Source organism: Gloeophyllum trabeum (assembly GCF_000344685.1).
Source record: "Gloeophyllum trabeum ATCC 11539 unplaced genomic scaffold GLOTRscaffold_00012, whole genome shotgun sequence".
NCBI lineage: Eukaryota > Fungi > Basidiomycota > Agaricomycetes > Gloeophyllales > Gloeophyllaceae > Gloeophyllum > Gloeophyllum trabeum.
The window spans coordinates 1507013-1529580 of NW_006920421.1; the positions used below are offsets into that span (position 1 = coordinate 1507013).

Sequence of the window (22568 nt, forward strand, 5' to 3'; positions counted from 1 at the left end):
ATACGCCGCCGGCGGTGATCTCAACACAGGTCAGAAGATGCCAGCATGACCGAAGTAACGCCTCGCCATGACACGATAGGATAAGCACGGCTTGTATACCCTGCTTTCTCGACGTACATTTAACCGATAACTGTGGAGGGCACGTTTCTATATTTTAAACAACATGTCCCTTCAACCGTGTCGTTTAAGTACAACGTACCCATAGTGCTCCTGCGTTAGTAGAGTCATTGGAACTGTAGTCCCAGGAGGCGCGGATACATAGGCATGCAACCTACAACCCTATGGGCGAATTTCGGTGATTGCAGGAGTGTCCAATACAAGTCCGATGACCTACTTGCAAAGCATATTTTCTGTCTTTCCATGATCAGTGGTCTCAAGACGCTGGAGGCGTCGGGATATCTTTTCATCCCAGGACTGCTCGCAGGCTACCTCGCGCCCTCAGCTAGTCAACTCCCAGGTTGTGCCAGTATTTGAGTTCATGAAGTGCAGGAGACGTCATATGGGACCAAGGTGCGAAATGGGGTCCCGGTTATGCCTAGACTTCAAGAAGGGAAGCGTCAAGGAAGCGTCCCGGTGCACGAGATTTACTTAGCATAGATGCGCAGCGCAGTTCCGCCTTACCTAAACACTAAGTCCAAAGGTGGTTTCATTGTGTCCCTGCGAACTTTCCAACTCTCCTAAACGCTATCATACCCAAATTTCCGCGCTTCTCACAACTGGGATGGGCTGTGGTACGACACCGCCGTCGGCCTCTCGGATAGCTTGGGCGTCAGTGAAAGCGGGCGCCCTGGGCACGACGTCGAAGTCAATCGGCATGCCGACAGACGTATGTACGCCATTGACAGAGGAAGAGTAATAATGTAAGTATCTCAATCACGCATGGTACCAATACGACGTGAAGCCTGTCAAAAGCATGAGGTGTTTCCGGACCGGCTATTTTCAGTTGGCCCTGTCCAGTTTGGGTTCCTCGGTATATGTATAGGTCTTTTCTTCGTAATGCCTATCCGACCTCGCTCCGAACTTTTCGTTCGCCGCAACGCTGCCAGGCCTGCTGGATGTCGGCCTTTTCGATCCCCAACATACAGGCCCACCCTGAGTCCTTCATTGGACCGGGGCTTGCAGGGATGTTCGTGCAGGCACTCCAGACCGGCTTCTTGATCAATCAGGCCCTCAGGTTCTGGAGCCGAACTTACGAACCACTCATACTCAAGGTGATCGTTTCGTTCGTATCGGCCGTCGCAGCGTGCGTAGTCGTGCAACAGAAGGGGTTCGCCACTGAGCATTGATGGGCGCGTATTAGCTTCCAGACTGCCGTTTCCTTCTACGCCATCTGGCGGTTATGTGTCCATCATTTCGGAGACTGGGTATGTCATGTCACAGCGGTAAAGTTTGTGGAGCAGGATTCACATATCTTACTAGGTGGCTACTGTCAATCCTGCTTGGCCAGATAAGATTCAGACAATGCTCGTAAGTGTTGCGTCCTTGCAGATTAAAGGACAGGCCGTGACTCGACTCTGTTAGACGATGGCGATGGCGTCGCCTGTGCAAGGCTTTCTCATCTGGAGATGTTGGATTGTGAGCTGCCGCTACATGATGCCCATCTTAATTCACATTTAACGGCATGAAAGCTCACCGACAAACGCTGGATAACTCTGGTACGTAGTGCCAAAGATGTTTGTTCACTTCCATTGAATAGCAACAGGTGCCCTTGTCAGCATTATTGACTCTCACCACTGTTACCAGCATTGTGGTCACGGCAGACGTCTTCACGGTGGACTTTACCAAGCCTCTAACGCCGCCTGCTGGTCCAGCAGCTAAGATACCGGTGCGTGTCGATGCTATATCTCTACATATTCCACGGAAGTTAATGAACATCAGGTGGACGTCACTTGTATGTGCACGGATTGACGCCAGCTATCACGCCGCTTACAAAAATGCAGGGGTATTATGCATATCGGGAGCGGCTAGTAAGTCGGTATATGTACATGCTTTGGGCCCGCTTTAATGCCCTTAGAGTCCTCGACATCGCCCTTACCACCATACGTATGTCCTTGCTTTTCCTACACTTGACATCCGTGCTCATTACGTTTGACAGTCTCCCTGTACTTGCTACGATCCAGGCATTCAGCTATAACTCCAAGGTTCAAACGAGTAAGCATGAGTTTGTCTACGTCTGTTCTCGCTGCTGACATGGTCTCCACGCTAGATTATCACGAAACTCATCGTAATAGCATGGGAAGCGGCGCTATTGCCATCCGTGTGCGCTATAACGACGGTGATCACTTACTTAAAATTAGTAAGGGTTCCCTCACCTGTCGCCGACTGAAGCTCTTCTTTACCGCCCCATGTCAAGGTCGACTACAATTTCTGGGATTTGTTCTTCCAGCAGGTGCTTGGGAAATTCTATGTGATATCCTTATTCGTGACTCTGTGAGTGCACAACTTTGACCTAACATACCAGCGGGAGTATATATCCAACGTCAAAATCCAGTAACGGACGCGCCGATTTACAACGGAAGCCTCAAGAAAGTTTCCTCGCAAATCTCACCCATATTACGGAGATGCATCCGCTCTCCGCCCAGGAGATCCGGATCGGGGTATGTCTGCCTCATAGAATGTGCAATTTGGGTATTCTGACATACCGTTAGATCGATCGTAGTCGGGACCAAATGCACGAGGAACGTCGTTGTACCTGCCCCATCGAGACCAAATCCCTCCGAACTGACCATGATCGACGAGGTCAGGACTCGTCTTCGAGATCGGAAAGCTGGACGCCGACTCGCGGGCTCGGGAGCTGCTGACGGCCTCACCCCTGCTACGGTTTTGGTATGCAGCGAGGCCGGGACAGTACACCGTCATGGATGTCTAAATACTGTACGGGTCTCCGTCTAGCTCACCCTTTCTTCCTGTTCTTCTACTAGCCGAGGGAAGTATGCGGGTGTCTGGAGCGAGTGTCCCTTGGATATCCAGAGCGGGCTTCGTCATCTGGCTACAGATGAACCTGCTCATGGCAATCGATGTCGAGGGGGGAGGGGCCACCGAATAAACCTGCTGGCATCAGAGAGGGCGGACAGGTGTGCTCACCCGAGACCGACGTGCGCCAGCCTGAGCGGTGCGAAGAGGCTCTCACCATTGTATATGAGAGAAATGTAGATAGCTGCCCTATCTTGGTGACGATGGAATGGAAGACCGCAGGAGGGCGGGATCCGGTCATCCATCCGGGCGCGAAATGCGACGTTGGAGTACGAGCAGGGGGGGGGGGCAGGGGTTAGGCATATCCTAGAATTGAGGCGATGCTTAGCATCTCCGCATCATGGTCTCAGCGAGTAGTGCCTTGGTGGGTAGCTTGGACTCTTATACTGGGACATGTTCGGAGATTATTATGGATATATACACCGCAGGGATTCAGAAGACTCAGACACGCTCGTCGGGCGTGATGCGAACATGAGGATATTGCGAGCCATGCCTGTGTAGTGACTGTAATTAATTCTGAGACTAAAGGATGTCTTACTTCTTCAGAATTTCAGAAGGCTGAGACAGTACTACTTAGCGATGGGACAAGGGACGAGGAACAAAAGGCGCGAAACGCCACAAGCCCCTAAGGTGGCAAGGTGATTTAAATTGTCCGCATGTGGACAATGCCACTGAAGGTAAATATGTGCAAATAATCCGATAACCAACAGTAACGGCCCCGTGCTGGATGGTAACGCAAAGTCCAACTTGCGCTGCCACCACCTGCCTGTATTTCTTACCGCCTGGCCTCGAAAGCCGCGATATTAACCCAAGTAACCCCCAACCTGCGTTTTGGAGCGCGGAAAACGCGACTGTGGCGAGGCTGTCTTGCAGGCTGTCTCGCGGAACCGGATACACCCATCTTGTCGCGTGTTCGCTCGATCTACTTAAACTGCTGCCAATAATTACATGTCATTCTCCGGCACACCGCTCGGACAAGGCAGACGGCTAGATCACTACACTTTTCTCAACAAACCCAAGCCCAAACCTCAACAGAAAGATCCTAATTCTCCGCCGAAGTCCAGCCATCTTATCCCCACTTCTTACGCCTACGGGTGCGTGCATGTTCATGTTTCCTATCTGATACCTACTTATACTGCGGCAGGGCACCAAGCTCACCCCCCAAAGTCTCTAAGACAGCGTCTCGTGAGAGTCAAGGGGCTGCGGAGGAGGAAGACGACTCATCAGAACCTGCTCTCGTCCGCTTTGCTCGTCTGAAACAGCGCCAACAGACGACCATAGCCCCCGGAGGAACCAACCCTCTTGCCAATCCCGAGAAGTGGAGTGTTAGAGATACCACTGTCAACGTCGCAACCGCGTTCAGCCAAGCCGCTACCTCCGAAATGCCACCCGCCCCGTCAGATCCCAATTCCTCTTGGGTTTCCGGGCGAAACAGACCCGCGGTACCCCGTAGCACATCCGTGGAGTACGAGAAAGAGACCCACTCTACCACCAGTCGACGTCTAGCCGCCCCTCCTAGTCGGTTGGCCCCACCCCGGGCAACCCAGCCACCTCGAAGACCCATCAGCAAACAACAATCCATACGGCATGTGCCAGACTCGGAAGGTGAGGAAGAGGAAGTAAGCCTGAACGGCAGGGCGAAGAGTCCATTCGAGCAGGCTGTCGACTTCACCAAACGGGCGCTTGCCCCTGCTACCTTCTATTTGAGACAAAGGTCGCAGGAACCGCAGGATACGTCCTCCGAACAGCAGCAGAATCGTAGCAATGGTGACTCGAGTCATAGCTATGATTACTCTGCCGAGGAGCGCGAGTTCCAATCGAACTTAAGCCAGGCAAATGGCAATGGGACGCAGAAGCCGAATTCCTCCGCATCCAGTCGTCGGGTTCAAGCGACTCATCGTAAGAATCGAATGTCCACTGACAATAAGGCCTATCGCCCGAGTCATTCAGATCTCGAAGTGTCAGACGAGGATGTCTCAGACGACGGGAAAAGGAGAAGAAGAAGAAAGAAGAAAAAGGAGCCTATTGGGGGTCCTTTGACAACGTTGCCAGTTACTAGCTACGACAAGAGACGGAAGAAGAGAGTTGGGAAAGGTGGTGCGGGCGAAGACGCTGAAGAAAGTGGAAGTGACGAATCTAGCGATGACATGGTCGAGGAACAAGTACGGCCGTATACTGTCCTGTGTAGACCAGTACTGACTATGGTGCAGAGACGAATCAAGACACCATCTGCGCGTCCGCCGTTGTCCAAAGGGTCTGCGCCGCCCTCGCGGGCTTCCGCACGTGGTTCTGCGGCTCCTCAAACAGAGCCCTATGACTCCGGCTTTGTAGATACGTCCATGGACGTTGAACAAGGTCTTGACTCTATACCCGAACACGACGAATACCCTCCCGAGGTGGACGAAACACAGTACACTGACGTACCCGCTCGATCGACCTTCTCCGTCGGAGCCCTTTTGGGCAAATTGGTATACCTGGCTACCCGGGGCGTGAGAGGTACTCTGCAGTTTTTCCTGAGGCTTCTGGGGATGCTCGCGATGCTAGTTGGGAGAATTGTAGGCACCGTCATCGACGTTGTCTTCCGGCAACCAATGCGGCTGCTCTCACATACGAACTCCGCTGCGTTGATGAAACTATCTGCATACGTCTTAGTAGGCGCATGTGTCTATGCCCTGTGGTATCAGCTTCGCGACCCTTCCTCTTGGTCATGGATCCCGGCTTCGCGCCAGCGGACACCTTTTCAGGCCCCAGGTATCCCCGCAGCTGACCTAGCGGAGCTCTCAGCTCGCCTGCAGACGCTCGAAAACGTCCTGTCTGGATTGTCGCTAGATCACCAGCGTGCACAGACCAAGCTGGATAGCGAGTCTAAGGCGCAGGCGGAGCTTATGGGACGAGTCGGCGACTTGGAATCTCGAGTCCAGAAGGAAAGCTCTCGAATACTGGAAGCGGAGAACCAGTTCAGGAGCACGGCAAGCAAGGGCCTTCAGGCTGTCAGAGAGGAGATTGCCGCCCTGCAAGCGCAAATCCAGGAGGGTGCTGGAGCAGCTACTCCTAGCGGCCCCTCGACCGATGAAGAGGCCCGAGCCAAACTCAAGGAACTTGAGGAGCGCCTGGGAGGTGTCGAGGGAGGCGTCAAGGAAGCGTTGGAGTCGGCCAAGAGTAGCCTGAAGGTGCAAGGGCCCGGAGGTGCTACTGGCTGGTGGAACAAGATCGCAGCAGGCTCGGGCGCGGCCTCATCTTTGGTAATCAAGTCGTCGGATGGCCAGGATGTCACATCTCTCATTGGACATCTAGTCGACTCCGCAGTGTCAAGGTACTCCAAGGACATTCTTGCTCGACCCGATCTTGCCCTGCATTCCGCTGGCGCCAGCATTGTCCCCTCCCTGACCAGTGACACCTTTGAGCTGAGACCTGCCAATATTCCCGGCAAAGTCATGGGATGGGTTACTGGCTATGGCTACGCCATCGGACGCCCGCCTGTCACCGCCCTCCATCATGAACTCCACGCCGGCCATTGCTGGCCCTTCGCTGGTTCCCAAGGCCAATTGGGTGTCATGCTTTCCCATCCTGCTTACATCTCCGAAGTAACCATCGATCATGTCGCTAAGGAGGTTGCTTTTGACATGCGGTCTGCACCTCGTGAGATGGAGCTGTGGGGTCTAGTGGAAGGCAAAGACAACGTCCAGAAAATACGCCGTTGGCAGGCCGAAAAGAGCAGGGCAAAGGAACAAGCCAGACTTGACGCAGAAGCACAGGGCGCTCCTCCTCCGGAGGATGAGGATGACATCGAATACCCTCGTACCTTGCCGAGTGACAGATACGTCCGAATCGCCAACTTCACGTACGACATCAACTCGCCGAATAATATCCAGACGTTCCCTGTATCTGAGGGAATAAAAGATCTGGGGGTGGATTTCGGTATGGTCGTACTGCTGGTGAAGAGCAACTGGGGGATGGAGGACTACACGTGCCTATACCGGCTGCGCGTGCACGGCGATAGGATTGGTGAAGTTCCTCTCCCGTATTCCGAAGACACGGCTTAAATGTATCTCTTCTTGTCTTCACTTCTTATTCGTTTTTATTATCTTTTTTTTCTCTTTCCTCTCGCTTTTCATTTATATCCTGTTTGTGGCTAATATGTTATGATCATGGTTGGTTGCTATCGGAGTAGGGGCTTTCATTGCGAATCCATGTCTGTTATCTTAGTACTGTCCCAGTCATGATTATAGTACACCAATGCTTGATATGCGCATGCCCATCATGTATACACACCCAATGTAACATATATCTGCATGGAAACGAATATCTTTCATACATTCGCTAAACGCTCTCTTAGGTACACTCCCTAGTCGTATTACAAACATCAAGCGTCTACCATGACAATGCGCCGACTAGGCCCATCTGACTTTAGCAGGAGACACACACGACCTGACCACTCGTCCATAGTGACAAATTCTAGGTCTTGCTTATCCTTCCACGGGACCAGCAAGGACCCTACCTGGACTGAAAACTCCTCTTCAGTATAATCTTCTAGGCATCGCTGCGATGTGGGAACACGAGGTAGAGTACACGTCCGCAACTTCAGTAACTGGGGATCAGCAGCGCATTTATCCTCGTTCCACCACACGCCGCGATGGGTTCCTATTGAGGTCAGATCGCCGCAATCCTTGACTGGCAAAGATGTAGCTATCGATAGTGTTAGCACGGGCGAGACAGGACTAGAAAGACATAGAAAGTACTAACCTCGATGGGATGGCGATGTCGATGAAAGGTTGAGCACATGAAAAATATGGTAGTCCAGAACAAAAGCCACTTTCGAGTCCTCGAGGTCAGCGGGGTTCCAGGGAATGGGGACCACAACGGGAGGGCACAGAATCAGCCCATACTTCAGAAACCACGACGGCTCTACAGATATTACGCGTGGACCATCTCCGTCCTGCGCTGATCCGTCTTCCACGAGGGTGTCGCTGTCCTGCATATTCTCGAATTGTACCATGTCAGAAGAAGGTACGTCGTATAACGAGAAACCGAGATCACAACATATGAGAATTTGCGAGGGTGTAATTATCGACAGCGTGGAGTCCTGAAAACTCTGAAAAACGTGATAAGACCTCGGAGTTGCACAGAACCCAACGGACAAACCGAGGTGATGCCCACGTTCCAGAGAAGCTCCCTGTACCGTTGTTCACCGCTGCCATGGATTTTTTGAATATGAACAATTTCCATGTCCTCACAGCCGGTAGCGAAAGCAAGCAAATTGAATGAAGCGGAAGCGGCAAGGATGCTAGTGTGGAGCTGGCGTTCAACAAGGAGATCCATGCAAGCAATCTCGGTGTCTATCCGGTAGAGGAGCAGATGACTGATCCCGCTTCGTGAGAAAAAAGAAATCGTTCATGAGTGTCCCAGAGCGAAATAAACGGGAACATACCGCACTACACTTTTACCGGTAATGAGTAACAACAAATCGAAGTCCTGCGTATGCGAGATTTCGCAGCACAACTCACGCAGATGAGTGCCGACGCCTTTTTGGGAAACCCGTGGATCTGATTCTGTTACATGCTGTAGATGCACAGTGGCATCACTCGCGATGATCGCAAGCCAATCCCCGCCCGGGAGCAGCTTCAGGTATTGCGCATCGTCTGGTGCGTGCAAGTCCCTCACAGACTTCGGGCTGTGGTCCGGTCTGCGCCACAGTTTTTCTAACCGGGAAGATCTCATCGTCTGCCACTTCACGTCCTCCATCGATAGTGTTGGTAAAGCCTTGTAAATTTGGGGTACAGGGACTACGTCCAGTGCTTCTTCCATGGCGTGGCGCCACCACGAACGGCTTTCGGTAGCTCCGTACATGCCCGTGCATGACTGAGCCAGACAGTGGATTAATATATCAGCGAGGGGAACATCCGCCATGTATTAGCTGAAGAGACTTACCAGCCGTATGCTCAATAGATCAGGCAGGCACAAGTACTGAAAGATTTGGATTTGAAGATCAAGTGGGAGATGGTCAATCATAGCGAAAGACAATGAAGGGATGTGGCAACGGTCAGTCAGCTAACATACTTGAACTCGGTATGGGCCGACGCGGAGAACGCGGAGACAAGTCCAAGAAACGTCATACACGCCTGCGACATTCAGTTGATACTGAGCATGGTGCAATGGATGAACAATGGGGTTGAAGTCAGATAGGCTCCATAGGGATGAACACGAACCGGATATAGGTCAGTTCGCGTCTAGAGCAGGGAAGGTGCGACCGGACGTGACAATCACGAGGCAACGTTGGGATCTCTCCCTCTGCTCACACTCGGTCTAAGACAGCCCCGGGCGCCGCGCTGGACAGCACATAAACCCGAAATAGGTATAGATAGGCAATGCTACGACTGGAAACATCTTCTCAAAGAAGCAAATGTATGAAGCAAGAGCTGCACCATGTAATGTCCTGAATAGATTGCTGCAACAAGAGACGACACTTCGGGACCTTTTCGACTTGTGGTTCGGAAGTCCGCCCGTCTCCGGTCTGTGACCATAGGTACGAGTTGGGTGTGTAACGGACAAGTTGGGTCATATGTCAGCGTACTTGTCGGTCGCCTTCAAATCTGTCAATGGACTTTGCCCTGTGGTAGGTCGAGTACGCTCACCTTGACGAGGAGAGCTGCAATACCAGGCTCGCGTGCCGAGTGCCCAGCATCAGGCACGATGTGGAACTCAATCTCAGGCCATACCTAGACGAACATGGAGCACAACAAACTTAGACCGACGTGGCTTTGAACTCACTTTCTTCAGAGCCCAAGCAGTAGTCGCCTGACCTCTTTATCAGAACTAGCACATCCTGGCGGAGATGAATGACCCACCGGACATACGACGTCGTATCTCCCTTGCACCACCATGCATGGAATATGACGTCTATAGACGAGAATCATCAAGCGATTGCCGAAAGCTCTGGACAAGCTGCGCACATCTTATCAATTTCCTGCTTTTCCAGGAGCTGACCGTCTCGCATGAAACCCTACGGATAATAAGTATGGACAGGGTCATTCGACGGGTAAGAAATATTCAAATCACACACATCGTTGACGAAGTAATGGTTTTCAATCCTAGCGAATGCACTGAAGGTGAAAGGCGATCAAGTCCCCGGCTGATTTGAGTGCGGGATGGCGGACGACTTACTTAGCAAAGTCATCCAAGTCAGCCCTCGCAATCTGCTCGGGATCAACGTAGAGTTTGGAGGTAGCCATTCTTTTCAGACCCGTCAATAATGGCTCGACGGCAGAAATGTTAGAAGAATCTCACTCGTATTTTGACCAAGCCTTCGCGGCCCTTATACGAGTCTGATCGTCGACGGAATTGAGTTGGGCGTGATACGCAAGGATCATGTCATGCCGTTCAGCCTCGGGAATAGGCGCTACGAATTCATCCCTATCGGATCTATCTTAAGAATTTGCCACCTAGCGGGAGTAGCGAACTCACCAGGCTTCCGGAAATAAGTGAGATGTTCCATCTTGGTAGAAGAACCGTAATTCGCTTCAGAGATAGCGTACGCCATGTAAAATATACCACGTATTGGACACAAAGCACCTACCTCTTCCTCAGGGTAAAGATTCCACTGAGAGGACTGGTAAGTTTACACAACGAGATGAGACGTGAGGTATCGACTCACCGGATAACAAGGCTCTTGACACGGTCAGGGTGTGACTATCCGACGTGGCAAGAACACCGTCATGTTCTATCCGATATATATGTACAGTAATCGGCCATACCTGCGCGTACGCGAGGGCAAGAGTGGAACCCTTGCCGCAGGATATCAGGATGAATCTGGAGCTGGTCTTCGTGACGACATACCCAGGAGCCGCCGAATACGTGCCACTTGTCGACTCCCAGATGCTCCCTGAGACGTTCCAAATCTTTCACCAGATCCCATGTGGTGTTCTCTTCGAGACAAGCTGACCTGTACCAAGAGCATACGTTAGGAACGGGTCTTTATCTTGGAGCAAAACACTCACGGTGTGGACCTGCCGGAGCCTCGCTGGTCAAAGAGCACGATCTGCATCCAATTACACGTCAGATGCTTTCATTGCACGGGTGATGTCATGGCGCATATACCTTGTACTTTACAGGGTTGAAGAACGATCTGTCCTTATCATCATATCCCCCGCCGGGTCCGCCTATGAAGCGCCAACAGGGGGAGCATTAAATATTCTCCAGGAAGCATGGCACGTATATCCTAACCATGCAGGAAGACAACTAGTCCAAAGACGAGTAAGCTCTCTGACTGTTTCAGACCCTTAGATGACTTACCAGGGTTGCCGTCCTTGTTGCCGCTGACCTCATAGCTATGTGGACCAGTAAATGAACAATCAGATGCCCTGCCAATGGTGCAATCAACCCACTGGAGTGTATGCACATCGGACACCTTGAGCTTGCCCGCGTTGTATGGTTCGATGGGAGGATACATCTGCCAGTGATCTAAGAGTCGCTTATAATGTCGCACTGACAGTCTGCTCGGCGACGGCTGCAGCGACGAGCAAGGTGTATTGGCCAGAGATGTGATAGATCTTAGGCCAAATCTAGCAATCATTATTGTAAATCGGTTTATTACCGCTTTCCATGCTGGCAGTTCACAGGGTGCAGTCCGAAATGGCCTGCCGTACCACACCGTCGCTCTATACCCATTTAAAAGCCTCTGGCGACGACGACGCTAGCAACAGCATAGACTCATGCCCGACCATCTGCCTTTACCGCCCCCTCCTGCCCCAAGCGATGCGTCACCGCCTACGCTGACCGAGGAGCAGGACGGCATGCAGAAGAAGGTGCACGAGTACTTCAGCAAACCAGATTACACGTTGCCGAACGAGAAAGATGGGATACTCTCTGACGAAGAGAAGATGTGGTTGGTAAGTACGACGTAATGATAGTACTTGCACGACGCGGTCTGACGCTGGTGACAGTCGTATGAGTGCATGCTACGGTGTGTAAACGTGCACCGCCTGATACGCGCATACACCTGAGGGCGTGGGCCATTGGATCATACCTAGGTATCTACGAGCAACTAAATGGGATGTCTCGAGTGCAATCAAGAGGCTAGAAGGCACCCTCAAGTGGCGGCGGGACTATGGCCTGTACACCACCATAACGCCGGAGCACGTCGAACCGGAGGTACGTTACCATATCATCTTCCACATTCGCCAGTATTTAATGAGATTCATTTGCTCTGGAAGGCCTTGACTGGGAAGGAAGTCGTCTTCGGTTACGACCTTGAGCGCAGACCTGCACTGTACCTGATACCCAGCCGCCAAAACACCGAGGAATCGCCTAGACAAATAGAATTCAATGTCTGGATGCTGGAGCGCACCATAGACCTGATGGGTCCTGGCGTTGAGTACGTCCTCCTTTGTAACGCCATCGGAAACGGTGTGAATCACTATAACAGGACTTTGGCACTTATGATCAATTTCGGCGAGAAATCCAAGATCCCTTCTTTTGGCACTGCGAAGACTGTCCGTCATCCGTTCATACCGCCTCTAGTGGGTTCATGCTGAACAGTGCTCAGGTTCTAGATATCCTCCAGAACCACTATCCGGAGCGTCTCGGCCGAGCCCTCATTATCAATGTCCCGTGGCTTGTTAATACTTTCTTCAAAATGATCACCCCTTTCATCGACCCGATAACGCGGCCCAAACTCAAGTTCAACCCTAACGTGGTCAAGGACGAGCTATTTGCGGCAGACATGGTGATGAAGGATAACTGGAGCGGCTCCCGCGACTTCGTCTGGGAACACGAGCAGTACTTCCCGGCACTGGTCAAGTTGTGCAGTGAGAGAAAGCGAGCCATGATGGAAAGATGGAAACAATTAGGAGGGTCCGTTGGCTTGAAAGAGTGGGATATGAAGACAGGGTCGAGCGCTAACCAAACAATGGCATAGTGCCATACAGTCCCTTGATATATTGGTATTATATATTATTCACGCACTCTCTGCTTACTCCCTACTAATAGTCTGGACTTAATGCTCCTGCGTTTGACCGCGAGGCTAGCTGCGGCGTTCAATTCTTCTGACTGATCACATGGCGACTGCTGCAGATGCCGGAGACGGGTGTGACCTATGTCGACGAGGATACAGCACAATGAATTAGTTGTCGAAGTAATTGAATAGTCGTCGTGTGATGCAAAAGATCTACTATACATGCAAATTTACTCTTCGTCTTGGCCAGCAGTAATCACATCGTCTGCGGGAGGCAGAGTCAGCGGGAGACATATCGTGTATCAAGGCTGAATACGTACCAATTTTTAGGACAGCACGGACAAGCTGTGGGTTTGGAATGGGGGCATATAATTAGTTACACGATCGTACTGAAACAGTACAACCTACCTGAGTAGCCAACAGGTACTGTTGTCGCTTGGAAATCAGGGGATCGTAAACAAACTGCTGCTTCATATCTAAGTGGGCCACACGTGTCAATACTGACATCGATCGAAACGCAGGGGTGTCTGACCGTTCTCGCCCTTGCCCACACAGTCAATACCTAGGCACGGGTTGCCCTCGTTCACTTGCCGGCTCCTGACAGACGTTAGCGTCTCGATGGGCGAAAGACCGCTGTTCTCAGCCAACGCAAGTGGCACAGAATCCAGTGCAGATGCGAAAGCCCTCATCGCGTACTGCTCGATAGTGGGAATCTAGGAGAGGCACAATTAAAGTGGTGACGGGAGGCTACAGACCTCAAGGCATACCTCATCTGCAGCCTTCGAGACTGCGATCGAACAGCTGATATCAGCCGCTCCACCACCATAAACCACCCGGTTGTCTACGACAAGATTCCGCACGACGCAGATAGCATCGTGCAGTGCGCGTTTCGCCTCGTCTACAATCTGGCAGCGCATTGGTGAGTCACGACATACAAAGGAATCATTATAAAAGTATATTGGAATCTACGTTAGCGTTATAGAGCGGGACACGTACCATTTTATTCGATCCCCGCACGAAGATTGTCACCGCACGAGTGTTGGCACATTCTTCAATGACAAGCATCTTATCCCGCGTTGTACCAAAAGTGACCTCCCGCACGACCCCAGCATGGCCCAGTTTCTCCGGCGTGAGGTCTTCAAAGCGGGGTACAATACGGCCGCTCGTAGCAATTGCGATAAGCTGCATGATCCATTGAAATGCTGCCCCGTTACAACGATATTTCAGACAAGGCTTACCTCAATCTCCGGTCCTCCCACCCATCGCACCGCAGGCAGATCGTTTTGCATTAAGAGATGATTGGCTTCATCGTCGAAGCCCCACTGGCAAATCACTAGGTTGGCACCGGTATCTTTGACCCGCTTGATCATGTCATTGAATTTCTCCTTTTCATACTCCCGCAACTTCCTGTATTCCTCCACGCTAGTGATATCCAGCTTATGTTTTGTTTTCGGCCGTGGAGGCTCGAACGGACAGGTTAGGATGGCGAGTTTCGCGTCACGGACAGTGGAAGGCATCTGTGGATGAGACATGTCCTTGTCGACCAGAACTCCCCTGATCAGAGTAGTGTCAGCGAGCGAGCCGCCCACTTTGCCGTCAACCTTAATCATGTCGAAGGGGACGTCTTTGCGTTCGAGGTCTGCAACGGCCATGACAGCATCAACAGCAATCTGAGCGAATTGGCGGTGCTCCATTGACACGCTAGACGCACGAAGTTAGACTTGAAGCGGCGGGGAAGGATCAGGCGTACATTTTACTGCCGAGACTGGTCATAGCGGTTTTCAACAAGTTCTCCGTATTTTCTTTGGAGTACTCGATCTTGTCCGCGATGCGATCAAGCTGCTCAACCGCGACATTGCACGCCTTGTCGAATCCGTCGGCGATTCGAATAGGGTGGATTCCGCGATCAAGGAGGGCTTCGCTCTGCTCCAACAACGCTCCAGCAAGGACTAGAGTCAAGACATAGGCGCTGCAGTTGAATCACGCCAGAATATGCGGGGAATAGAAAACTGCAACACACCAACTACACCGGTTGTCCCATCACCGATCTCATCATCCTGACTCTTGGACAACTGCACCAGGAGCTTCGCTATTGGATGCTCAACCTCCATCTGGCTCAAAATCGTTGCACCATCGTTGGTCACGGTAATATCACCATCTGGTGATATCAGAATTTTATCCAACCCTGTCATCTGCGTTAACGCTTGGACATTTCTCGCAGATGGATCGTGCTAACCTCTGGGTCCCAGAGATGTTCGAATAATGTTGGAGACTGTTCGTGCCGCGAGAATATGAGTCTGTGCAATGACAGTATGTTAACGGTAGTCCGTGCAATTCAATGGACACGGACGCGCCTTAATGGCCTCTACACCATGACTCCGTGTCTTCTTGGCCTGCTCCCGGAGAATGATGAAAGGACGACCATACTGAGGCAAGCGTTAGTATTCCTCCCTATATTGAAACAAAGCTTGCGTACCTCGTCTGTAGCGTAGACGGCCTGCTGCTGCGCCATATGTGTCTGGTCTTTCGCGTCCTGGACCAGAAAAGTCAAGAGCCTTTGGTGCGTCACGTGTCACAAGGCTCTTTGTCACATCCGGCCAAGAACAGACAAGGCGCATCACTGCCCGAGAATCCTGTACTCCGCACTTTAGACCTTACCCTGATTCGACTGCAAAACCTCAAATAATCCGAACAAAATCATGGCAAACGAAGGCGAAGTTGATCGCTGGATCGAGCAGCTCAGCCAATGTAAACAGTTGTCGGAGGCAGACGTAAAGCGGTTATGCGACAAGGTACGTGATACACCACTGGCATGATGCTAGGCTCTACGATGCTTCACGCACAACGATCTGATGATGATCCGTTATTACCGCGCAGACTCGGGAGATATTGATGGAGGAGTCGAATGTGCAGCCTGTGCGATGCCCGGTGACCGTTTGTGGTGATATCCATGGCCAATTTGTGAGTGTCTCATCCCGCATTGGTTCGCATAGTGTGCCAGCAGCCCTCGCTGGTACGCGTCGTTAAGTTTGGCTGCATGACCTAACCCTATCGCTGTGCTTCACAGCACGACCTATCCGAACTCTTCCGGATTGGAGGCAACTCCCCTGACACTAACTACCTATTCATGGGTGATTACGTCGATCGAGGATACTACTCCGTCGAGACAGTGACGCTCCTCGTCGCCCTGAAGCTACGCTATCGAGACCGAGTAACAATTCTACGAGGCAATCATGAGTCGCGACAAATCACCCAAGTGTATGGATTCTATGACGAGTGTCTTCGCAAGTACGGCAACGCCAATGTATGGCGGTACTTCACCGACTTGTTCGACTACCTACCTCTTACTGCTCTGATCGACAACCAAGTATGTGCCACGCTAGACGCGAACTTTGATCAGTATTAATGGCTGTGTCTGTGCGTTAGATCTTCTGTTTGCACGGCGGTCTTTCTCCATCCATCGATACCCTTGACCACGTCCGTTCCATCGACCGCGTGCAAGAAGTGCCTCATGAAGGGCCCATGTGTGACCTCCTTTGGTCTGATCCCGACGATCGTTGTGGGTGGGGTATCTCACCGCGTGGCGCTGGATATACTTTCGGCCAAGACATTTCGGAGGCGTTCAACCACAACAACGGCTTGACGCTGGTTGCGAGAGCACATCAGTTGGTCATGGAAGGTCAGTTCCCCTGCCGCGCTACTGGGATCGTGGAGATGACTAATATGTTGTTTGTACGATAGGTTACAGCTGGGGTCAAGACCGCAACGTCGTGACGATCTTCAGCGCACCCAACTACTGCTACCGATGCGGGAATCAAGCAGCTATAATGGAAATAGATGAAAAATTATCCTATAGCTTGTGAGTAACTCCAACTGAGTAGTTGAGTGATCTCGTGACGCTCATGTTTTCATCCCCAGCCTACAATTCGATCCCGCCCCTAGAGCTGGTGAACCACTCGTCTCCAGGCGTGTACCTGATTATTTCCTGGTGGGTATTCACTCGATTCTTGCTTGCCATCTTCTGACTATGCATCTGTGCAGTAGTGATATCAGTGTCCGATTGATCTTGCATCACGCAATCCGTACATACAAGCCTCTCTCTGTAGCTTAATTGATACCATCTCTGTTTCATCCTCTTTCTCCGGCGTCGTCAGATGCACAGACGTGATGAAAATGGACTGCTGTGAATTGTAATGGACTGATTACCTATAACGGCCGGACTATGTCCTTCGCATACGGAATGACCGCAGCTATTATTTCTTGTGACCGCCTTGGGAATTGCGGTGACTGAACGCGGCACATGAAATACTTTTATTGTTAGTAGAAGAGGTAGACTTCAGTTCCAATGCAAGTAGACCCTCTCAAGATGTATGGATGCTAGCCAGGAAATGCCACACCGTGGCCACAATGTGGCGGGGGAAGCTGGACCCCCGAATGCATCAGGACCTGAGTCACCGCGAGGCACCTCGAAACCCGTATGCCGGCGTCAAGTATAGACAGCCTCTCTTGCTGTCGCTCGCCCATCTAGCTCGTCTTTCCTCAGCGTACATCCATCCTATCAACCGTATCTAGCTTCTTGTAATGCCGAAGGTATGGATATCGCACGGCGTTTGGATGACGCGAATCCTGACTTGACCTTCATCGATTGTAGAACAAGGGAAAGGGAGGGAAGAACAGGAGAAGAGGAAAGAACGAGAACGACGATGACAAGCGTGAGCTCGTCTTCAGAGAGGATGGTCAGGAGTACGCCCAAGTCACGAAGATGCTGGGTAATGGTCGCCTGGAAGCTATGTGCTTCGATGGGGAGAAGCGATTAGCGCACATTCGAGGGAAAATGCGTAAGAAGGTACGTTCGCCACCTGCTCTCCTCCAGATGCGACGTGACTAAGATTCCTATCAGGTCTGGATCAATCAAGGAGATATTGTCCTTTTATCGTTGCGGGAGTTCCAGGATGACAAGGCAGACGTGATCGTGAAATATACTGCTGACGAAGCACGTAGCTGTATGTTTTCGCCATCGTCCTGTCCCTTATTTCCTGAATCGAATTATTCTCATAGTGAAAGCGTACGGGGAGCTACCCGAGAATGCGAAGATCAACGAGACCGAGACATTCGGCGAGGAAGAAGGAGAGTGCACCTTCGAGTTCGGCGAAGAGGGAGAGGTGGACGTCGACGAGATCTAAGGATATCATTTGTTTCCACTGTATTCTAGCTTCGTTCCTTCTCGTGGTGAGCAACATCATGTACTCTTGGGCCCGCTGTGTTATCTAGAACTCAATAGTTGTAGCTTTCCTCATCGCATTGTGCAACTTGTTTTTGTCCGTTTTAACCTGTGTTCTGTTACGCCAGATGTGGAATCCATGGACTAGATTTGGACTAGACTGAAGATTGGGACTTTGACAATTGACATGTCCCATCCCCGCTGCGATCGGCCGTGCTGATTAGTCGATGCTTAGGTCCACCCCGCGCATATGTAAGCTACAACTGATCAGCTTCAGGGCCATTCTAACGTACAACTATCGGGTGATCGGTTCAACGTTATATATAAGAGCAGCGTATCATAAGCTCCTGCAACACTCGCTACACAGTCCCGTCATGGCGGTGTCGGTCCAGCCATCCGCCATCCTGCTGCGAAACGGGCTTCTTGCAACCTTCTCCGAACAGGACGACCTTCTATCCAAACCAGTTGCTCGCCGCGTGGATGTATTGATTACAGGTGATCGTATTACAGCTATAGCAGAGCCCAGCACGGTTCAATCTCCACCGGATACTTTCGTTATCGACTGCACCCACAAGTGGATAGCCCCCGGCTTCGTAGATACTCATAGGTTGGTGCATTGAACCCATACACTTAACCGGAATGTCCGATTCTGCTTCAGGCATGTCTGGATGTCTGTTGCACCTGACCAGGAAGACTGGACATTGGCAGAATAGTGAGTACCGAGTTACTTTGAGAAATCAACCCTTCTTGACTCGTACTTCCTCGCTGCAGCATTGCCAAGGCTCCCTTTACGACGACCGCTTTGACTACGGCCGACGATATCTACGCAGGACAACTCGCAGGCTGTCTTCAAGGTAAGCTTTGAACCCGGAGTGCTATAATCCAGGATTTGTACTGATAAAACTGATAATGGTCAGCGCTGAATGGTGGCACTACGACCGTGCTTGACCATTTTCATGCAGCAAACTCTCCGGCTCACATAGAGAAAGCTACCCAAGCGACCGTTGAATCAGGTATCCGCTCCATGTTTTGCTTATCTCGAGGGGTGAGTAGGTCCGAGGATTACAGGAATAGCCGTGCGCTCATGTCGTACCAGTCGTGGCCTACCAGTCTATCTCCGCTGAGATTTGACGACGATGTCGAGATATCTAAGATGCAATTAGAGATATTGCGCACCCTCGCTGAGAAGGATAATGGTCGTCTTTGCCCAGATGGTCGGGTGACACTCGGCCTAGCCTACGACGGGCAGGGCCGCGATCCGGATGAAGACAAGCGAATTCTCTCTCTGGCTCGCAACTTGGGTGTCAAACCCATCACGATGCACTACGTCGGTGGCCCCCACGGCGCAGCAACAGCCTACAAGGTTCGCAAGTGGGCTGAGGCGGGCTTATTGCAAGGCGACTGTGTATTCTCGCACGGCAACGGTCTTGTCCATCCCAAACCTGATCTGGGGGAATGGGAGCTACTGAAAGAGAGCGGTGCTAGTATAGCTTCGACTCCCGTCAGTTTATAGTGCCGGCTCAATCGATTGCAGCCTGATAATATCATGGTAGGAAGACGAGCTGGGTATGGGCCACGGCAATCCCATACCTTACGAATGCATCAGACGGGGAGTCACTGTCGGCTTAGGCATTGTAAGTCGACTGGCATAGCTCATCCCCCATAAGCATGGATACTAACTGGAAGAGGACAGGATTGCGCCTCAATTGTCAGCACAGAGATGTTTCCAGCGATGCGTTTCGCTCTACAATGGGAACGAGGCGAGTACCATCCCATATCCGTACACAATCCCGCTGAAACCTTAAATACTAACTCACTGTAGGTCGAATCCATGAAAACTTGAGCACTAAAAGCAAAGCCACTGCCTATAACAACTGTCCGGCCGCTTCAGCCTTTCGCTTAGCGACACTCGGGGGTGCAGAGGCGGCGCACGTATCGTCACAACTTGGCTCAATAGAAGTCGGAAAGTTAGCCGACTTCGCCATTTACGACTCGGAGTCCGTAAATCTCGCCGGTTGCGTTGATCCCTTTCGTGGCATCGTCTTCCATGCAACGGGTGCGGACGTTGAATTCGTGATTGTCAATGGGGAGATCGTTAAGAAGGGTGGAATCCTAATGCGTAAGGACTGGAAGGAAGTTGCAACGCAGCTGAAGCATCGTGCGGGCCTGCTTCGAGAGAGGGCCGCTCAGTATGATCTTGATCAGCGGTACACAGCAGTGATGCCTATTTTACAGCTGCCGGTGGCATAAATTTGATTCCTCGTTATGCTGCTTCCTCAATCGTACCGCAGACAATGACTGTCTACCTTGGGTTACCGTCCTAATAGAGATGTGCCAGGCAGTGTAACTCGGAATACCAAAAACTGATTATCGTTGTCCAGTCCTGCGTTGTATGGGATTCCGAGTGAAATACCGTCCGTGGTTATGAAGTCGTTGTCAGACTTCGCAAGGGAACAATGAGGTCAGGAGGTGCGATACGCAGGCATATCGACCACACTTACCGCGGTAAATAAAAAGTAATCGTCAGGGTAGGCGGGATCATTGGCGGGGGCCAAGGCAAGGGATTCCCACTTCGCATCTATCAGAGTCTGATCGGCAGGAGAACCTGGACAATGATTGTTATTACGCATTCTCAGACATTCTCAACTTACACTCACCATTGTGAAGTCCGAATCGCGCCAACTGCGTGTCATTGATGTAGTTGACAAAGGATTCGTATGTGGCAGCCGTGATACTGCTGTCCAGGACGCCGTTTACAGCGATCGGGTTCGATGGACTGTCAAACTCAGTCCCATGGATGTCGGTTGCTCCTGAGACGTCTACTAGGTCTGCCTGCCTGTATCCAGTGGAAAGCGGTCAGAATTGGGAACAAGATCATGGCGCTGGATGACAAACTTGTAGGATGAGTGATTATCGCTTCCACCGTGGCCATCGCCGTCTCGGGACAATACCAGGAAGATTCCGTTACCGAGAGAATGCATTTCGCTGGCAGCAAGTGTGTTGCCCTTCTTAGAGGTGATGGGCAAGGGCACTACCCATTCTCCCGTCAGGGTCGGGGTGTCACTGGAGATGTCGTACGCCAATAACCTAGTGTACCGAGACGTAGTCTTGCTTGACCCCCCATCCTGAATGGTCGCAGACTGCAAAAGAGCGTATAATATCTGACCACTGGGATCTAAGGAAAGGCCTTCGAACCCTATAGCAAGACAGGTGAGATACCATGGAAGCCACCGAGAATTAGTTTAGACTTACCTTGGTTGCCCGCACGTCCGGTTGTAGGGTCAGTCACAGACGTGAAATTGAGGACGCCGTCGATCATGGGTAAAATGGCAGGTGGTGGTGCGATCGTTTGTATAAGGTTACCTGTGGCTGAGTATCGATAGATGTACGGTCCGTACTCATCGCTCGTCCACCATCTACGAAGAGGGGGTCAATGCTTGTCGGCACTCCGATGGAGATAGACTGACGTCCCGTCCGCGTTCAATGCTAGGCCTTCGGCGTCTGTGCATAGATGGTTATAGGTTATATTGGGGATTGGCATCGGAGGATCCGCTAAGGAATTCTGCGGATACCCGTCCTGCTGCGGTCGGATGGCCAAAGAATCCAGCCCCGTAGTCTTCGTGTCATTCCTCTCGTAGTACAGCAGAGTGCTCTTGTAATCGAGCTTGAGCGTCTGCTGCGCAGCTGTGAAGGATAGATCGTCTGTCCCGTAATACGGTGACAATACAAAATCTATCACATGTTGACGGGCTTGATAGTCGACGGTACCGTCCCTAGAACATCGATCGTGACGAGGCAAGTGTTCAATGGTACAAGATGAACTAACACATTGAAACCACGGTCTGGTTGCACGATGAATGTACCGGAGAAGGTGCCGTCTCCATTGGGCGTAAACGATCCTGGCTTCACCCCAATGGCACTACCGATGCCACCCATGGTATTCCCTGGTCAATAGATTAGCCAGTGTCAGTCAGCGTATGCGTAGGATCAAAGGCATGTGCACTTACCAGTGGAATCGGTAAAATTAGAGGGAATGAGACCGAAGGCCACTAAGCCCTGTCCAGCGTTATTGCGATGCAAGTTGCATACATTGTCCCTACGCATACCTTATTCACAAATGCCTTTCCAGCTAACTGAACACTGACGGCCATGGACGGATCTGGCTCGGCGGAGGAAGAGGCAGCAGATCTCGCCCAAACGTTGTGACCATTGAGGTTCGCAGCTGTAGGGACTGCTGAAACCCCATATCCTACCAAGCACTGGAGAAGAGCGTAAAATGTCACCCCTTTCTGCAACATGGTGGAGCTTTAGGTTCCGCTTGCTCGACAATCGAGAAAGAATCATTGGCCCTATATATACGCAACGGAAAACATACAGATTACCCATGAAGTTATATACAGACTTGCAGCCATGTGAAAAGAACGC

At 51.4% G+C, this 22568-nt stretch overlaps 10 protein-coding genes across 10 annotated transcripts; 6 read left to right on the forward strand and 4 right to left on the reverse strand.

Annotated features, from left to right (window-relative positions):
• Positions 1-1055: 1055 nt before the first annotated feature.
• On the forward strand, positions 1056-2869 carry GLOTRDRAFT_140459 (uncharacterized protein; the record flags this gene model as incomplete). Its single annotated transcript, XM_007870916.1, has 15 exons — positions 1056-1243; positions 1301-1364; positions 1420-1467; positions 1522-1575; positions 1629-1655; positions 1703-1825; positions 1879-1891; positions 1941-1967; positions 2017-2043; positions 2096-2151; positions 2207-2296; positions 2354-2430; positions 2492-2597; positions 2649-2682; positions 2745-2869. 15 exons carry the CDS (start codon positions 1056-1058, stop codon positions 2867-2869), a joined length of 1059 nt encoding a protein of 352 aa, XP_007869107.1.
• An 817-nt stretch (positions 2870-3686) lies between these two features.
• GLOTRDRAFT_80083 (uncharacterized protein) lies at positions 3687-7294 on the forward strand. The gene is made up of 3 exons (XM_007870917.1): positions 3687-4067; positions 4118-5135; positions 5184-7294. The coding sequence occupies exons 1-3, from the start codon at positions 3922-3924 to the stop codon at positions 7014-7016; spliced, it is 2997 nt and encodes a 998-aa protein (XP_007869108.1). The 5' UTR covers positions 3687-3921; the 3' UTR covers positions 7017-7294.
• A 42-nt stretch (positions 7295-7336) lies between these two features.
• Positions 7337-8778, reverse strand: GLOTRDRAFT_132101 (uncharacterized protein; the record flags this gene model as incomplete). Its single annotated transcript, XM_007870918.1, has 4 exons — positions 7337-7659; positions 7717-8065; positions 8116-8341; positions 8402-8778. 4 exons carry the CDS (start codon positions 8776-8778, stop codon positions 7337-7339), a joined length of 1275 nt encoding a protein of 424 aa, XP_007869109.1.
• A 788-nt stretch (positions 8779-9566) lies between these two features.
• GLOTRDRAFT_46908 (proline iminopeptidase) lies at positions 9567-11419 on the reverse strand (the record flags this gene model as incomplete). Its single annotated transcript, XM_007870519.1, has 16 exons — positions 9567-9689; positions 9742-9768; positions 9819-9870; positions 9924-9973; positions 10034-10073; positions 10135-10203; positions 10258-10383; positions 10435-10488; positions 10547-10570; positions 10625-10659; positions 10807-10912; positions 10968-11008; positions 11068-11129; positions 11194-11208; positions 11263-11297; positions 11355-11419. The coding sequence occupies 16 exons, from the start codon at positions 11417-11419 to the stop codon at positions 9567-9569; spliced, it is 924 nt and encodes a 307-aa protein (XP_007868710.1).
• A 262-nt stretch (positions 11420-11681) lies between these two features.
• On the forward strand, positions 11682-12886 carry GLOTRDRAFT_46970 (CRAL/TRIO domain-containing protein; the record flags this gene model as incomplete). Its single annotated transcript, XM_007870525.1, has 6 exons — positions 11682-11858; positions 11913-11932; positions 12000-12120; positions 12183-12343; positions 12395-12461; positions 12515-12886. The coding sequence occupies 6 exons, from the start codon at positions 11682-11684 to the stop codon at positions 12884-12886; spliced, it is 918 nt and encodes a 305-aa protein (XP_007868716.1).
• Positions 12887-13152: 266 nt separating this feature from the next.
• GLOTRDRAFT_132104 (uncharacterized protein) lies at positions 13153-15434 on the reverse strand (the record flags this gene model as incomplete). Its single annotated transcript, XM_007870937.1, has 12 exons — positions 13153-13187; positions 13243-13267; positions 13331-13398; positions 13455-13635; positions 13690-13827; positions 13919-14104; positions 14161-14623; positions 14673-14871; positions 14943-15107; positions 15159-15194; positions 15273-15348; positions 15399-15434. The coding sequence occupies 12 exons, from the start codon at positions 15432-15434 to the stop codon at positions 13153-13155; spliced, it is 1608 nt and encodes a 535-aa protein (XP_007869128.1).
• A 125-nt stretch (positions 15435-15559) lies between these two features.
• GLOTRDRAFT_64665 (serine/threonine specific protein phosphatase Sit4) lies at positions 15560-17121 on the forward strand. Its single transcript, XM_007870919.1, has 7 exons — positions 15560-15714; positions 15800-15883; positions 15990-16289; positions 16349-16601; positions 16664-16781; positions 16841-16910; positions 16964-17121. The coding sequence occupies exons 1-7, from the start codon at positions 15622-15624 to the stop codon at positions 16964-16966; spliced, it is 921 nt and encodes a 306-aa protein (XP_007869110.1). The 5' UTR covers positions 15560-15621; the 3' UTR covers positions 16967-17121.
• A 299-nt stretch (positions 17122-17420) lies between these two features.
• GLOTRDRAFT_117531 (nucleic acid-binding protein) lies at positions 17421-18345 on the forward strand. Its single transcript, XM_007870920.1, has 4 exons — positions 17421-17512; positions 17574-17768; positions 17823-17925; positions 17981-18345. The coding sequence occupies exons 1-4, from the start codon at positions 17504-17506 to the stop codon at positions 18103-18105; spliced, it is 432 nt and encodes a 143-aa protein (XP_007869111.1). The 5' UTR covers positions 17421-17503; the 3' UTR covers positions 18106-18345.
• Positions 18346-18517: 172 nt separating this feature from the next.
• On the forward strand, positions 18518-20668 carry GLOTRDRAFT_80090 (Metallo-dependent hydrolase; the record flags this gene model as incomplete). The annotated part of the gene is made up of 7 exons (XM_007870921.1): positions 18518-18754; positions 18925-18997; positions 19061-19188; positions 19240-19648; positions 19701-19781; positions 19966-20584; positions 20645-20668. The coding sequence occupies 6 exons, from the start codon at positions 18518-18520 to the stop codon at positions 20391-20393; spliced, it is 1356 nt and encodes a 451-aa protein (XP_007869112.1). The 3' UTR covers positions 20394-20584; positions 20645-20668.
• GLOTRDRAFT_64673 (uncharacterized protein) lies at positions 20480-22452 on the reverse strand (the record flags this gene model as incomplete). The annotated part of the gene is made up of 9 exons (XM_007870922.1): positions 22250-22452; positions 22151-22199; positions 21970-22087; positions 21611-21916; positions 21396-21559; positions 21039-21339; positions 20801-20979; positions 20645-20748; positions 20480-20584 (listed from the first exon to the last, which is right to left on the reverse strand). Coding segments are annotated over exons 1-9 (1518 nt in total), but the record flags the coding sequence as incomplete, so codon positions are not given.
• Between the last annotated feature and the right edge of the window lie 116 nt (positions 22453-22568).